This window comes from Marmota marmota, unplaced genomic scaffold (genome assembly GCF_001458135.2).
Source record: "Marmota marmota marmota unplaced genomic scaffold, marMar, whole genome shotgun sequence".
Taxonomy (NCBI): domain Eukaryota; kingdom Metazoa; phylum Chordata; class Mammalia; order Rodentia; family Sciuridae; genus Marmota; species Marmota marmota.
The window spans coordinates 1,041,035-1,057,894 of record NW_026000079.1 but is presented as its reverse complement, the minus strand read 5'-3'; the positions used below and the strand labels follow the sequence as shown (position 1 = coordinate 1,057,894).

The window sequence follows — 16,860 nt, the reverse complement described above, 5'->3', positions numbered from 1 at the left end:
CAGTGGAGAAAGGGAGATGAACTGAGCCCTGCCTGTGCTGGCCCTTGGCTTCGTGGCTGTTGGGTAAGAAGCCAGACCAGTCAGCAATGACAAGAAGTGTGGAAAGGGTGACATTAGGACAGTGTCCTTCAGGAAAGGACCCTGAAGGCAGTGACACACCAGTTGAATTCTGGAGAAGATACAGTTGGTTAGAAGTAGAGGAGTGTTCTGGTAGGTGGGGCAGACCCCATCAGTGGTTCAGCATGGCTGAGGCCTTGTAGCAGCGTGGTTAAAAGCACAGGCACTGGGCACTTGGGTCACATTAGTTCACTTTTTTGACTCAGGGTTCCCCTCAGTAGAGCAGGGATGACCGGCACCTACCCAGAGGGCTGTCCTGAGGATTGAGTTCATACGACTAAGCGGACCGAAGAAAACCAGCACGTTGTAAGTGCTCCGAATGCCTCGCTGTTCTGGTTGCAGCTTAAGTAGTGCCCGGGAATGCGGGCAGGCCTCTGTGGTGAAGGACGAGGCTTCAAGGGCCAGATTATTAGAGGCCTTCCAAGCAAGGCTGCGTCAGAGGAAACGGGGAGCCACGGGAGGCTTTATTCCCTAGTAATAGCCTTAGCCCACGACTAAGGCTGGGCGGCCTCATCCTCCCTCCTTCTCCTCCGTTCCCTCCACCCTTGTTCCCAGACCCATGGTGTTCTCACCTCCAGGCTCTGTCTCCTCCTCAGTCCCTCCTCTTTGTGAAAAATTCAGTACTTACCATCCAATTCTGAGCACTGAGAGGTCAACTTAGGCTGGCAAAGCCTGTTGCTTAGAATCCGCATCTCAAAACTCTGTTCAAGTCCGTTCCTAAAACAAGCCTTTCTTTCCCTTTAGCAATGACAGAAGCAAGAGGGACTTAACTGAACCCGTTCCAGCTTCCTGACCTGAGTTACTCTGGGCAGTCCCCCTCCTACCCCCCACTTCCAATGGGCTGAGTCTTCCTGAACAGATATTGCTCTGAAGGGTAGTCTCTCTGATGGCCTTCCATGCATGCCCCTCATTGGCCTGGTCCAAACTCTTGTAAAGCACCCAGGATGGTTATTGCCAGAAGAAAAAAAAAAAAAAATGCAAAATGTGGGATCTTCAAAGCTCCTTCCTAATCCACTTGCCTCTTCACCTGCACCCTTACCACTCAGTCATACCCTTCTACAACTCCTACCTTTTAGTAGAAGCCAAACCTAACACCTGGCATGTTGGGACCCTCAAAAAGTCATCTTGCCTATCTCCCATGGGTAAAATGAGATTCCTGTTAGCACCTTTTCCCTTGAAGTGTGTTATATTATATGATACTCTAAACCCACCAAGACTCCCTTCTTCCCCTTGGACTCTTGTTCTACTAGGAAATACTGTTTCCCTGAAACAGGCACATCCTGAATTTAAAGACAAGAAAACCAACCATAAAACGATCTTTATTGAGAGGCACATACCATAACGTCCTTCCAGAGTGATTTTACTTCAGTAGTTTCTGTTAGAAGTCCAGAATGTTTTCATTGCCCCAAAAATGAATTACCTGGGCACCACCAATCTCTGTCTGGTCCCTCTGGATCTGCCTCTCCTGGAAATCTCACATACATGGTGTCACGCAGTCTGTGGCCTTCTGTGCCTGCCTCTGCTATGTACTTGGATGGACCCTGAAAACAATCTCCAGACAGAAACTCCCCTCGGGTTCCCTGGCTTCAGTTTCCTTTATCGGGCAGCAGCCACCCACTCAAGGAAAATGACAAGCTCCACACCAGTCGAGAGCTATTCCTCCCCATGTGGGTGCCCAGGCAGTAGAAGAAAAAATTGTGCGGGGTTGGGGATTTAGCTCAGAGGCAGAGCGCTTGCCTACTGCCTACTGCCTAGCATGAGCAAGGCCCTGGGTTCCGGCCTCAGACAAAAAAAAAAAAAAAAAAGTGTGGACTGGGGAGCTGGTGCAGACCCTGCAAACCCTTTGGCCACGCAGTATAATGAACAACAAAATCAGCACTCCACAAACATTACTTAAAAGTACTTTTTTTTTTTTTTATTTAACTTTAATTTCTGAGGTAAAATACTTTTTTCTTTCAACTTCCATAACAAAATACAGAGCTATCAGATACCCCTGGAAAAAATATGTATATTATACATATATTTCTATAACATTACATCATATATATATAATATATATGCAAAAATTTGAAGACTTTATAGAAAGCGGAACATCTAAAAGGCACTGCACAATGGAGTTAAGATTACTTACATTTTATGTACATATACACACTTTATTCTGCGTAAGCGGATAACTAGTGAAGTCATCTTTCACACGTGAATGTCTCATCCACAAATCCCTGCATCACAATTTTATAACTCAAAGAATGCCTAAATATTTCAAAACAAATTAACTGGTTAACTTCTTCCCTGCCCCAAGAAGAAACTAAAAATGGAACAGTTCTTTAAAAAACTCAAAGTTTTCTTTCAAAACACATAAATATGTATGTTCCATTACTGTTTACAAAACAAAAAGCATAACATAATTATGGAATAAATAAATGACAAGGGATAAACAGCCAACTGACTCTAACCACTTGGTGAGAAGTGATATACCTCAACTATTTTTTTAATGCTTCTAAAAGTTTCTTGGCCCATGGGTCGCTAGGATGCAATAGTTTCCCTATATTAGTGAGGTGGGTTTAATGCAGCGCAGCTTGGTAATTAGGGTGGAGGGACTTGGTGAATGGTTTATAGTTCACCTCTATCTTTTTTCAGGAAAAAAGGTGAGCTCAGCAAGGCTGGGTGCCCTTAAAAGATCTCTACTGTTTTCTATAGCTACAAAAGCAATCTGTTTACATGAATAAGTTCTTGATTAATGAAATTTCATTATGTTTACAAAGTTTTAAACAGTTGGCACAGCAAAACTTGGAAAAAATGGGAGACACGACATAGGTCCGGTTTTTGTCTCCCCTTCTTCCACATGCTGCTGGACAGTGATGAGATGCTCATGGAAGAGAAAGGCCTGGCTTTGTACCATGTTGGTGATAGGAGCTGCTAGGAGTGCGCTGGGGAGGAGAAAAAACTCTCACTCCTCTGCTCCAGGAAATATCAACAATCTCCACATTCCCTGGTCCACTTCCTGAGCAAGCCCAAGTTCGGCTCTATAGAAGCCCCCCCACCCCCAAACCCCAGTGTGCAGTGCAAATCAAACAACAGTTACTGGTGGAATGGCAATCAAAGAAAACAGTTAAACACCAAACAACTTCTTAAAGCCAAAAAACATATTTCATGGAGTTGAACATTTTGAGTATGATTTTTCAAGTGTAAAAGCAGTGACTTTTTGTTCAAACAGAAGCAGCATCTAGGAATTAATTCTGGCACTTGGGTTCTAGGGGGTTACAGGTATGCATCATTGATTTTCTTCCCTCTCTTATTTTAAAGGCCTCGTGTTTCTATTCCTGAGTTCATACCGACACCTGCTGGCCCTCCCCTGTAGTGGACAGTGGGTGGCCAGCTGGCCTCCCTGGTTAGATCGGGCAATGCCAAGCAGAGAGCCCTCATCTACCTGCCAGGCCTGCTTTCCGAGTCAGAGGTAAATCGAGGTGCAGAGAAGGAAACTGGTAAAAACACAATCGCCAAAGGCAGCCTGACTGGGGAGCCCTCTCAGCCTGACCAAGCCTGAGTCTTAGGGACCACACTCAATTCCTTTCCTGGGCAAAGATGAGTCACTTAGGGAACTTGGATCAAGTTCAGTTGCATGCCAAGAAATAGCATGCTGGACTCAAGTCATCCCAGGCCATCTCGTGTCTCTCACCTGCTCTAACCTTTCCTAAATCCCTGTCTCATGCACATACTCCAGTTTTAAAAAGAAAAAACACCCCACTATTAGAAGAACTCTCAAAGGTTCCCTAGTTATGTCTCTCAGGCCAAGGTGAAGTCAGGATTTTCTCCAGTTCCTAGACACCACCCCTTCCCCTCAACAGACAGTGCATTATTTCCCTCCCTCTGCTTGGCTGCCAGCTGGATCTGAGCCACAGCCAGGAGTTTACATTCATGTACACTAAGGAGGTACGTGCACACACACAGAAGGTTGGCTGCTGTTACTTTCTCTCTGCCCCTAGTTTTTTCTTTTCTTCTTATTGTGGTGCTGGGATCACACTCAGGGCCCTCTGCATGCTAGGCAAGTGCTGTACTAGAGAGCTACACCCAGCCTTAGTCTTTTGCTTCACATAAGATCAATACTTTCCCTTTCCTTTGAAGTTGTTGGAAGAGAATTTCCCACAAAGAGACAATTCCTGTCTGGAGTCTCAAGCAAGACAGTCGATCAGGAGGCTCAGAACAATGTGGGCAAATGGGGCGGCAAGAAGGGCACCATCGCAGGACAGACATCAACCTTCACTCACACCAGGCCTGTGGCCTCTGGCTGCCTTCAGCGTCTTTCCACCTCTTCCTTTGCTCATGACAAACATCCACTTGTTCCCCCAGCTACTTTCTGTGCTTCCAGGTACCATCTGCCCTGAGCTCCCACGACCCTGCCTTTCTGCTACCCATTCCGACAACATCAAGAGGGAGTGACTAAATACCAGCTAGGAATTGAAGCAAGTCTCAACATTCCTGGATTATCTGAAAAGCTGTCCATGCCCTTTACAGGTTTATGTTGACAGACCCGTATCTCTTGAAGTATGTTCATAGTTAAGGCTCGACTTCAGAAAATGATAAGAGGACCAGACACAATGGAAAGACATCTTCAGCAATGTTGTCATGCCTTCTCAGTGAACTTGCTCACAGTCAAACTTTGGTTTGGCTTCCCAAACCCACAATGGAAAAGAACAATGAGGATCATGTTTTTCATTTGTTTTGTTTTTAAAGGCATTGGGTTACTTCCTCCTGCCCTCTTCTTTCTTCCCTGAACAAGAGTTTGCAACTCCTCATGGCTTCTTAATAAGTGAAGTAGGTAAAAAGTCCAAGGAGCTCGCAGCAAGGTTTCCTGCCCCAACCCTGCCCCTGAGAGGCGGCCAGCTCCGTGCCTCAGCCCCACTCTAACTGGCAGTACACTCATGTGTCCTGAAAGCAGTTTTTAAAAAGGAAAAGAGAAATGGCAAATAACAACTAGAGAAAAGAGAGAGAAAAAGGAAAATTGACATCTGAACATCCCTCCCCACCCCTAAGACTGAAATTACCTTATTCCTCCCTTGAAATAATTATAAAGTAACATTTCAGGCAAAATACTTAGTATTAATGGTCTCTCACTGCACAACCTCCCAGCCAGGACCTTTCCCTTTTAAGTCTCTCTCTCCAAGCAACAGAAACCCATTAATGGCTTTTCATACATAAATACAATAGAAAAGAAAAAGCCTGGAACCCAAACTACTGTGGGACCAAAAAGTACCTGGGCCCTTTAGGAGTTTCCTTGTCAGGAAGTGTAAGCCTCAAACGGAAAACAGGCTCCTTCCCCTTTCAGTTCACATACCCTCTCTGTGTCCTACTACTCACCAGGAAAAAAAAAGTGTGTTCACATCTGACCTAATTTACAACAGAAGACACCCATCCCATCCCCAACAGAAAAGTATGAGTCTATGCCCCAGATGATCAAACCAGCCTAACTCCCGCCCCCCGCCCCCCAGATCCTGCTACATAAATACATGTATGTATTTGACTACAATATAAACAGCTCCCGGCCCACTTGCAGTTCTACGCATCTGCGGCTGCTGTTGCCAAGCCCCGGGGTCCTGACCCGTTCCAGAGGAACTTGCCCTTCTTACTCAGCTCCCGGGCTTCAGGGTCATCATTCCAGCGCCTCTTCAACCGAAGCTTGGGGGGCATCAAAGCGTCTTCTTTCTTCTCTGGTGCACTGGGCTCTTTGCCAGACCTGTCCTCACTGTCTTCAGTCACCTCTAGGGGTTCTTCACTGGCGGTGCTGGTGGGGCCAGGGGGCCAGGTGGGTGGGGCAGCAGGGCGAGCAAAGACGGTACCTTTCCTTTCTTCCGTGGTCCTGCTCGGCACGGTGCCCTCTTCTTGAGGGTGCTCCTCCTTCTCCTGGGCTGGCTGCCTGAGGCTCTCAGGATCCTTCTCGGCTGTGGGCTCCACCTTAATTCGCGGGGGCACAGGAGCCATGGTGGGTGCGGCAGCAGGTGCCGACTCCTCGCTGCTCTCTACCCTCTCACGGTTCTTGCGCCCAGCGGGTGGGGGCTGCAGCTTGATAGAAAACGGAGTGGACTCCTCGGGATGCACTTGGCATTGCAGTGGCGGAACCATGAGCCCGGGGTAGCGGGGGAAAGTCCGAGGGCTCAGGTGGTAGTTGAACACAGAGCAGGCTTGAGAATGAAGGTAGTGTTTCATTTCTTCTGGGTTGAAGGAGAAGCAACTATTGCTGGTGAAGGGGCTCAGACCCGGGGAGGGGCTGTAGGAGAAGATGGTGGGAGTCAGGGAGAGGGCTGGCGAAATGGGAACATTGAGGACACCTCCACGGCCAGGGATGGGAGAGACGGCGAAGGGGCTGTGGGGGTCAGGGTACATCCCAGGCCTAGTGAACAGAGGAAGCATTATGTCGGGCTTGCGTTTCTGGTGGCCGAGCCCGCCTCCACCGACAGCATTCCGGGAAGACATGAGGTCCACGCCCCGGCGCCAGTCGGCAGCTGAGCCGTCCTCCAGCTCCGGAAGCTCCACCTTCCTATCAGTGCCATTACTCGACTCCTGGCCAGAAGCAGTGAGGGAGCTGGCAGAGAACCGGCCGGGCTGCACATCACCAGTTGGAGAATGGGTGTCCAGGGGTGAGAAGTGGAAGCGGGAAGAGGCCGTTGGCACTGGAGGCGCGCTCTGAGGAACCACACCTGCAGTGGGGGAAAGACAAAGGCTCCGTTGGAGGTCTGGTTGCTCAGGCTGCTAGCATTTTTCCTTGTGCTAATGAGGTACACAACAGATAGCCCCAACAGGAAACAAATATCTCAAATGGACCAAATCCCACAGCTCTCCCATTCAACTTAGTTGCCATCTTTTTCCAGCTCCTTAAGTTGTCTTCACACTACTCCTTAGTATCTGCAATGTTCTTTATTTGTTGATATTAATATTTTAAAACATAAATTCACCAGGCAGAGACTTCCAATAGTCCACAACTGTCTTCCCAGCAATTCAAGGCTTAACAATTAGTAGATGCTCAATAAGTATTAAGTGAATGAATGAATGGGATACAACAGCAACCTCCTCTGCAACTCTAAGTATTGTGTAGGTGTCACCTGTCTCAATTTGCAGCTGTGCAAATAACCTTTTCTTGTTTTCATAATTCTGACTATACATATAAAAGCAAGCAAACCTAAACAAACAAAACCGGAAATAATATATATATGTAAAGCCATGCAAGACCCTGAACCTCACATATATGGACATGAACAAGACCATATTTTAATGAAAATAGATTAATAAAAAAAAATTGTTTCTTAAGGTAAGTTCTTGTGGTATACATTTGGAACTTTTGATAAATAATCATTACCTCAGAGATTCAAATATTTTCCAATCTCTACAAATTTATACCTCTGATCATTTTATAAAATGATCTTCATTCCTACTCCGCTTTTAAGCACTGAGGATGCTGGAAGAAAACCTAGGACCTGCTCCTCCCTCTCCTAAGTTCAACTGTTAAAATCTGAAACTCTAAGTGGAAGCTAACACTATTAACCATACCAACTTGAGAGGAACATAAAGTTCTCAACTTCTCCCCAAAAGTTCCTTTGAGGCCCGAGAAAGGAACGCCACCTGAGGCCTCGGGAGCCCACAGGTTCCTGGAGGTTCTGGTGGCTTCCATCATGATGATGTAATAAGGGTTCTTGATACTCTGAGGCAGGCATAAGAGAAGAAAAAAAGGGGGGAAAAATAAAGACCAGCAAAAGTTTGGTGGTCTAGGAGAGAAAACGAAAAGAAGCAAGACACAGTGCGGTTAGGAACTGGTCCCAGTTAGTGCCAGTCTCCTATGCTTGCTATTGGAAAACCACCCTCAGCTGTGACTCTGGAGTAGGCTGGTATGTGTGAGACAGCTTCTAGGCACACGTGGCTAACGCTGCCAGAGCAGCACTGCCCAAAGGGATGTTTCACAGAAAACTGTCTGCAGGACTCTTTTTATTTTTAAAGCCCCCTTACTTAATCTTAATTTAGGAAAGACAGAGAAATGGCTCTGCATAGGATTTGAGGAGAGCCAAGAGAGTCCCAGGACTTAAGTCTCTTTTTCTCAGTCTATCACAGTGACTAAATCCTAACTTTTTTGATTCTTTTGATCCTTGGCTTTTATTAAGAGTACATTCAGTCAAAAGCAACAATCCCACTTGTATATACTCAGAAGGGCAAAATAAGTCATAAGGATAATGTGGAAGGGAAGGAAAGTTCTGTCTCCTAAGCAATTTAGAAAACTGGTTAAATCAGGGCTGGGGATATAGCTCAGTGGTAGGGTGCTTGCCTTTTTTTTTTTAAAGGGGCAATATCTCAGTCTTTACACATACTAAGGCATGCTATAAATCTGTAAGGAAAAATAATACACAGCATTTTCCAAATGCTCTGGATCGGGGAGGGGGAAGGGGAAGGATGGTGGAATAGAGCCATGTTGGAAAGGTAGAAATCTGGTCCCTTCCCTCTGATTATATTATATATTAAGATTTAAAATCCAAGATTTTGCTAGGGAAAAGAATTTGTCCCCCCCGCAAAAAAAAGTTTGAATGAATATTATTGCTCTGAAAGAAAATTGCCTTAGTAAAACCATCACAAGATTTGAATAGTAGAGTTGGAAAACTGAGGTCTGAATCTTACTTCTGGTACCTTCTATCTTGTGGCTAGTACAAATAAGTTTTTTTGGTTTTGTTTTGTTTAATAGCTTTATTTTTATGTGGTGTCGAGGATTGAACCCAGGGCCTCAAGCATGCTAGGTGAGCACTCTGCTGCTGAGCCACAATGCCAGCCCCAAACTGGAGTTTCTGATTGCCCTCTGGCAACAGTGTAAATAACAAGGTCTTTACCTATGTTCAAACCCTGGTTCTAGCTGGACAATTCACCTCTCTGTGCCTCAGTTTCCTTACCTGTAAAATAGATGGCAATAAGACCAATCCTAATGTTATGAGAAATAAAAAAAATTAAAATTTGTAAAGCCCTTGGAATAGTACTAGCACATAGCAAATTGCATGTAGTTGTTAAAATAATTTTTTTCTTAGATAATAATCATGATTCAAAAATTAAAATTTTGAAGTACATGTATCATTCAACTATGAACCATATGTTTGGTAACAGTGTTAGAGCACTGTTAAACTTCCTGGGTGTGGTAACGTTATTGTGGTTATGGAAAAGAATGTCCTTGTTCCTGGGAGATACATGCTGAAGTACATGGGGTGAAGTGCCATGATGTCTGCAACTTAATCTCAAAAGATTTAAAAAGTATATATAAATAGAAAGAGATAAAACAAATGTGGCAACAATGTTAACCATTAGTGAATCTAGATAAAGGACATGTGGGTGTTCACTGTTATTAATACAATTTTTCTGAGATTTGAAGTCTTCCAAAACAAACAATCGAAAAACTGGGGTGGGGTGGGAATAGGGAGAATAGCCCAAGAGATCAAGTCCATCCCTGAATTAGTCTGTCCTGCCTTTTATCCTCTAAGAGGTAACTATTTTTACTAGTACTTTTTCAATGTTTTTTATTTTTATTTTTTGGTATCAGAAATCAGACCCAAGGGTGCTTAGCCACTGAGCCACATCCCCAGCCCTTTTATTTTTATTTTGATACAGGGTCTCACTAAGTTGCTCAGGACCTTGCTAAGTTGCTGAGACTGGCTTTGAATTTGTGATCCTCCTGCTTCAGCCTCCTGAGCTGCTAAAATTACAGGCATGTGCCACCGTGCCTAGCTTCAATGTTTCTTATGTAGATACAAGTAGATATTAAAATACATTATTAAATGTATCTTATAGGATATATTTTAAATATTTTTTTTTTTAGTTGTAGATGGACACAGGCCTTTATTTTATTTATTTTTATATGGTCCTGAGGATTGAACCCAGTGCCTCATACATGTAAGGCAAGTGCTCTGCCACTGAGCCACAATCCCAGCCCTATAGGATGTATTTTATAGGATGCTACTAATGATAAAAATGAGTTACTATATGTAGAAGTACTTTGAACACTACCTACACATGAAATACACTACAATAAACTGTTAAAAAAGTGAAACTATGGGGGAAGAGAAAAGAATATTTACCCTCTTACTCTATAAACTTCTATATTATTTAGTTATGTTACTATCAGCCATGTACCACCTTTCTTTTTAAAACACAGACCAAAGTATCAATCCACCTTGCAGAAACCTTTAAAGTCTCTAGGATCTAAATTCACACAGCTCTACTTAAAGCACTTGCATTTCACAATTGTGTTAAACCTAGTATACATTTTTCCTGCTAAATTCTGTAGTTCTTGAAGGAAACAACTCTCCCATCATTTTTTTTTTCTTTAGGGTTTAACACATTATCTGTTGAACAAATGAATAAAACCCAATTGAGATTTTGGAATGTATGAATTATTAAATAAGAGCTAAATTTCAACAGTTCATTCTCTCAGGAACTGTTTCCTGATAAACTGTTCAACAGATAACTATTCAATCTACTCTGATCAGTCACTGACTTTTATCATTCATAAAATGTGAATACTGAGACATATACTTTAATGGACTAGAAGATTTGAATAAGATAATTTGCCAAACCACCAAGCAAAAGTACCTCAATTAAGTAGATGTTCAATAAATGTTCCGTCCCTTTGTCATCATATTAACATTACTTAAACAATACTTGGCCTCTTTGGGCAAAAGTTCTCTATTAAAAAAAACAATTCCAAAGCTGGGCACTGTGGTGCATACCTACCTATAATCCCAGTGACTCAGGAGGCTGAGGTAGAAGGATTACAAATTCAAAGTCAGCCTCAGGAACTTAGCAAGACCTTGTCCTCTCTCCCCTGAAAAAAGCATGTGGCTCAGTGGTTAAGTGCCCCTGAATTTTCAACCCCCATGGGGGAAAAAAAAAGTGGCTCCTGTTCTTTGGAATAGTCTATATCTAAGGATGTGAGTAATGATAATGTAAAAGAAATGTATGCTGTTTTGCTTTCCCCATAAATTTCTGATCAGGGTCTTAAGGCTGTTAAGGATCAACTTTGATTCAATTGCTTTCAGGCAGACCATGTGTACCAGGCCACTACTATTAGATTTCCAGACCAGTCTTCACAGAGTTAACAGTTTAGATTTCCTTGCCCTGTAAAAATAACCATATTTATCCCAGAGGTTGATGGATAGACATCCCATTTCAATTTGTCCAAGTGGCTGGCCTTCTGGGTTTTCAATTAAAAAAAAAAATCAAGAACAGAAAAAAAAAAAATACCAATGAAGCATTCTTTTGGGGGCAGGATAGATGAGTATGAACCCCAACACATTCTTCAATGACTGGTACTCCCATCTAAAGTGCCCGTACCTCTAGGTACACAGGGAAGGGGCAAGAGTGAGAAATAGAGGAAACAATATTCCAGTGGCTAGAACAGGTCTGATTTCCTAATGCCGCTCCCTCAGGCACAAGGAAAGAAAACAGGTTGTAATTAGAGAGACGCATTCCAATACCACTTTTTTTTTTTTTTAAATGCATGCCCCAGGGACAGGAGGGAGTGGTTACAGAAAGAGAGATGAAACTGTAATGATAGCAGAGTGAAGCTAAAACTGCCCTAACTTGTTGTGTGTAGTAATTACATATCTGCAATGGATTTTAGCATTATATTCTCAGCCACACCCCCGCTCTAATTTTCAGGTTTCTTCTAACTTTTCTCTGAGAAGTTGTAATACTACAGAATCAAGATCAACTTTCTTTGCCTTGACACACAGGCCACAAAGAGCAATGATGAATTGGTTGGAAAAATAATTAAATACAATTTATTTTCTTAAGTAGGGGAAGAATTGATATCTTTATAAAACCCAATAATCAAACATAAACAATAACTTTTATAAGAGACTGCCTCTGCATTAACAGAGGCAGATCTAAAGCCTCTGTGAGGAGCTGTGGTGAAAAGCTGTAACCTGGAGAGACCGAGGGGAAGCCCTGCTACACTTAAAAAAGGAAAGAAGGCTAAGTAACCCTAGAGTCTTGTTGTCTGAGGAGTTGCTGGTGCAGATCAAAGACACTACTTTTCACTGCAAACATGTGAACCTCTCCTTCTCTGATCAAGGATGTTGTGGTTTTGATGATTATTCACATGATAAGGGAGCGCTTGGTAGTTCATAGAAAATCGGAAGTGTTTGTAGAAACAGGTTCTCATCTATGAAAGAGCCACTGGGCAGGGTGTTAAACTGAGTGTGTTATCTTTAAAAAAAAAGAATCAATGCAAACCTATGGAGCATCACTGCCAAACAGGATAGTTTAATAATATCTAGGAGATTACAAATAATATGCATAAAAGGTAACTAAGTAAACCAACCAAACAAATGTACCTTGTTATTGCATAGCCTATTACTCCCTCTAAGAGATGAATTAGTGGTGGTGGGGAGATGCCTCAAGGTCCTGGGTTTAATCTCAGCACCACCAAAAAAAAAAAAAAAAAAAAAGGAGAGATGAATGGGGAGAGACTCAGGAAGAACACAGGGCAATTCAAGGGTTCACATTACTTCAGTGTTTCTAAAATCCCCTTTAATGTGTCATGTCTCAGAACTGGTTTTCTTTTTGATATTGGGAATTGAACCCAGGGAAACAACCACTGAGCCACATCCCCAGCCCTCTTTTTAGATATATATTTTTAGAAACAGGGTCTCACTGAACTGCTTAGGGCCTTGCTAAGTTGCTGATGCTGACTTTGACCTTGTGATCCTCCTGCCTCAGCCTCCCAAGCAGCTGGGATTACAGGCAATGTGCCACCATGCCTGGATTAGAACTGGTTTTCTGAAAATATTTAACTCAAAATTCACTACCAACCAAAGGAGTCTTCATCTTACCACTTGATCGAATGTTGATGAATGGGTAGTTGGGCATCACCAGTTTGTTGAAGTTAAATTTGTAAGTAAACCTTTTCCCTTTTGTTTTATGAAGGATCCTCTTGTTGTAATAGTATCTGCAAAAATGGGAATACTCAATTTATCTTCAGGCTATTGACAGATTTTGATATATTTTAAATAATCGCTAAGAATAACAATTCTTGCTGTAAGTATTACTTGCAAACATCTTCTTCATTCTTTTGCAGCCATTAGGTTAGAGTTAGAAGACCTAAGAGCTCACTTTTTCATTCAATTTTCAATTAGCTCTAGTCTTTGGCTACAGCTTTACATAGACTTCCTCACTTTAAGATCCTAAACACCTATCCTAGCTCTAATCACCTTTCTCCTCCATCTCTCTACAATTTCATTTCTAGTCTACTTCCAGTTCCATTCTATGTCACTAACTGCCTAGGTTCTGTCTGGCCCAGGTCAGGGCAGACACCTCTCCTAGGAGGTCGGATGCTCAAGGCACAAAGGAATGTAGAACTGTTTTATGGTGGCCAGTGAGACAATGGCATACCCTGATCTGGAAAATAGCAGCCAGCCTGGCCTGCTTCACTTTCAAAGACTCAAAGGGATGGGGGAGGATCCAGAAGAGTGCTGCACAGATTTTACGTTCAGGGTCACTAAGAATGAAGAAAGGCAGGGGAACTTTGACGTACATGGAACCTTTAGCCTGGCTTCTATTTAATAGCTCAGGTCATAAATTGCCTTCTGGCCCCTTGAGGGCTAAAGGGTTATGAAATTTTAAGGCTGAAAAGAGGAAAAGAGAGCCTGAGAACTTATAGTAATCAAATTGTAGAGCAACCTATGCACTGACAACTGAGCCCACAGATTCAGTTCCTGAGTAGCTGGGTCAGCGCCATTCGGTGAGCCCTCCTCCTATGCTAGCTTCACCCCTTCCTAGCTTCTCCCAGGGGAGCCCAAATAAGAGAAATTCTAATAAACTCCAGACAGGGAAGTCTAAACGATTATAAACGAGCTCCAAACCATGTTTCACCACACACTCTCGCCCACTACAGAGCAGAAGCGGCTGTCTATCAGGATCCAGTGCCAGCCACATTGGAATTCCCTCCTACATAGAACCAAAGATATGTTTTTTCTCCTCCTATGCCTGTGCTACTAGGATTCAACAGCTCTGACTCCCACTTTAAAAGCTACGCATTATTCACTGAGAGAGTGCTGTCTCTTATCACCTGATACCCTTTTTATCTAACATTCACCAAACTGCCTAGTCTCCTTCCAATCTGTTAACACCACAGATTTGAGAGTCCTTTCTTTTACCTGAGGGCTCGGCTCAGCTTGTCATAATTCATCTGTGGTTTGCATTTCCTGCGGCCCCAGAGGCGGGCCACTTCATCGGGATCCTTGATGACAAACTCCCCATACTCTCCCTGCTGCCAGGCGATGACATGGCGGAACTCTTCCTTCTGCAGCAGCTCCAGGATGAAGTGCCACAGCTGGATCTGCCGGGAGCCGGGGGACGACTCTGTTTTGTAGGCCCAGTCAGGAAACTGATACCCTTTAGTGTGAAAACAGCAAGATCAAAGTAGTCAGGAGCTAGGTACATACATACCAGCACCCCCAACTTCACATTCCACTGCTCAGAATCTCTAGAGTGCTTTGTAAACATGCCACAAACACCCTTTTAGTCATCTGGGGCTAACCACAACAGAGGAGAGAAAAGGACAGAGAAATGACTTATTCTTGTGGCAATCACTGAATCGGATAGAGTCTGGCAGCAGAACCCAGGTGCCCTAATCATTTACCTTTCCATACATTATTATATACCAAACCTACTCCCATGGGGGCACAAAAGTTCCAAAAGGAACAAATGGGAAAGATAAACTAATATTTTAGGAAAATACAGCTGAAAACTCCTCTTATCCTCAAGGTTGGAATTATTTTTCTAACAGGAAAGAGACTCTAAAACTTGAGATAATGCTGTGCTGATCAAATGTGTTCAATACACATTCAAAGGAAACAGGACTACAACTGTCCCAGTCAGGAGGCTATCAGTCATGGAGTTACATTTGTGAACAAAATCCAAGTGCACAGAACAGGAACCAGGGAGGGACATTCCAGGTGCATCAGAGATGATTAACTTCTGCTCACCTCCACCTCCTTCTGGCTTTTCCACGATGCTACAGCCTGCTTTCATTTTCGCCCTCCTGCTGAGACACAAGCCATAGGATTACTTTAAGATGCTACTTATTTATTATCCTCCTGAGTTTTTCTGGCACAATCTTTCCCCAAACTTCCTTTTCCCTGTCTTTCCTTCCTTATGCAACCCTCTGTCTTTCAAACATGTCATCTCTAAACTGCTAATTCGCAAGTCATCAAATGATGGTCCTCAGGTCATCAGCTTCAAAAGCCATAATTATCTCTCACCTGACTTTAAACCACAAAGTGTAAACACTGTCCTTAATATTTGCTTTCTTCCTCCTGACCAACCCTCCAAATGTTAAAAAAAAAAAAAAGAAAAGAAAAAGGAAAGGTACAGTGAAATGGGTCCAAAAAGGCAGCCCAAACAAGTCAAACAGTTTGTCTTCTATTACTAGACAGGTTCACATGCCAAGATACACAAGCCTGAGTTCACCCAGATGTACCTGTTTAAAAAAGGATGAAAAAAATCCAAATCCATCTGATTCCCTCAAGAATGAACATCTGATTTTGATTTATTTTACTGAATTATGTGAGATGGAAGAAGGAAAACTCCTCCTAGTCAGAAACTGTCCCCTTCCCCTTGAAAATTATTCTGGATACAGGAAGTAAACACACATATGTAGAGTCACTGTATAGGACATGGAGACAGACAGACACACACACACATATACACACACTCCTCAAGTTTCCTGAGAAAAAAAATTTATGTTATCTTTTAACTGGAAGGAAGGAGGGGGGAAAAGCAGCAGTCATTTCTGTGGTCCTTCTGGCCAATGAGTGGAGGGAGTCCTGCTATGAAGATCTGAATTCATTCCATCCAGATTTACAGTTCCTCAATAAATTTCCTGTTCCAAGCAGCAAGCAGCTTGGTGTCAGTGAGTCCCTTCAGCAAAGAGGAGGGAGGGGTGAAACTGCCAGAGGGAGATGGGGGCAGGAGAGGGCAGATTTGCCCTCATTGTTCCCCAGGGTGGATGACAGGCCCTCAGCACCCATATTACAGAAGTCTAGAGGGAATGCAGGTGCCTCATTGGCTCCAGGGTCGGGTGGGGACAAATTCCTAATCTTGGAAATCTCATCTAATTTGGGATTCCTCTAGATCCTTTTAATTTTCTTTCTCACCATACATACAAGGAGACCAGTATCAGCCCATGAAACTACCAGGGGCCAGGGAGGAGATCAATAGCCCAAAGGAAGGAGAAAACAGACACAGACACACAGGCATACAGACACACACCATACACAATAACAAGGCACCAGGGCTGAGGCAGGAGTTTCCTCTCCCATTTCCGTGACAGTGAGGAAGGAAAAACAGTAATTTCCCCACGGTTGCAAGGAAGCCGCCCTGGACTTGAAACTACTGGATTGCTCTGTCCACGGCGGGGCCTTTACCCTGCCCCCAGGAATACCCTCGATCCCGCACGGCCAGGGGTGCAAACCCCGCTGCAACGATGACCTGATCTGGAAGCCCCTTCTGGATACCCCAGCTGTCCCACTGTGCCCATCAAGGCCCTCTTCCAACAGCCCGGAGGCGCCTCTGCAAGCTCCTCACAAATTCACCCCAAGACTCCGTCCAAACGGGACCAGAGACTCCCCTCCGCACCTCGGCCCCCTGCCCTGCCTCCGTTCGCGACCGTTCCCCGAGGGAGACATTCTCGGTCCGGCGCTGCGGACGCCCGCGGCAGCTCCCGGT

The 16,860-nt window shown here is 43.8% G+C and overlaps 1 protein-coding gene across 1 annotated transcript; it reads right to left on the bottom strand.

Annotated features, from left to right (window-relative positions):
- Window positions 1-2,010: 2,010 nt before the first annotated feature.
- On the bottom strand, window positions 2,011-16,711 carry Etv3 (ETS variant transcription factor 3). Its single transcript, XM_015502703.2, has 4 exons — window positions 15,120-16,711; window positions 14,289-14,526; window positions 12,966-13,081; window positions 2,011-6,809 (listed from the first exon to the last, which is right to left on the bottom strand). The coding sequence occupies exons 1-4, from the start codon at window positions 15,163-15,165 to the stop codon at window positions 5,671-5,673; spliced, it is 1,539 nt and encodes a 512-aa protein (XP_015358189.1). The 5' UTR covers window positions 15,166-16,711; the 3' UTR covers window positions 2,011-5,670.
- Window positions 16,712-16,860: the final 149 nt, after the last annotated feature.

Bases quoted from the DNA above. Each gene is read 5' to 3' on its own strand.
- Etv3 (XM_015502703.2), bottom strand. From the start codon at position 15,165: ATGAAAGCAGGCTGTAGCATCGTGGAAAAGCCAGAAGGAGGTGGAG. The intron at 14,527-15,119 runs GTGAGCAGAAGT...TTCACACTAAAG, and splicing joins AAAGCCAGAAGGAGGTGGAG to GGTATCAGTTTCCTGACTGG. The intron at 13,082-14,288 runs GTAAAAGAAAGG...CCATTTTTGCAG, and splicing joins AAGCTGAGCCGAGCCCTCAG to ATACTATTACAACAAGAGGA.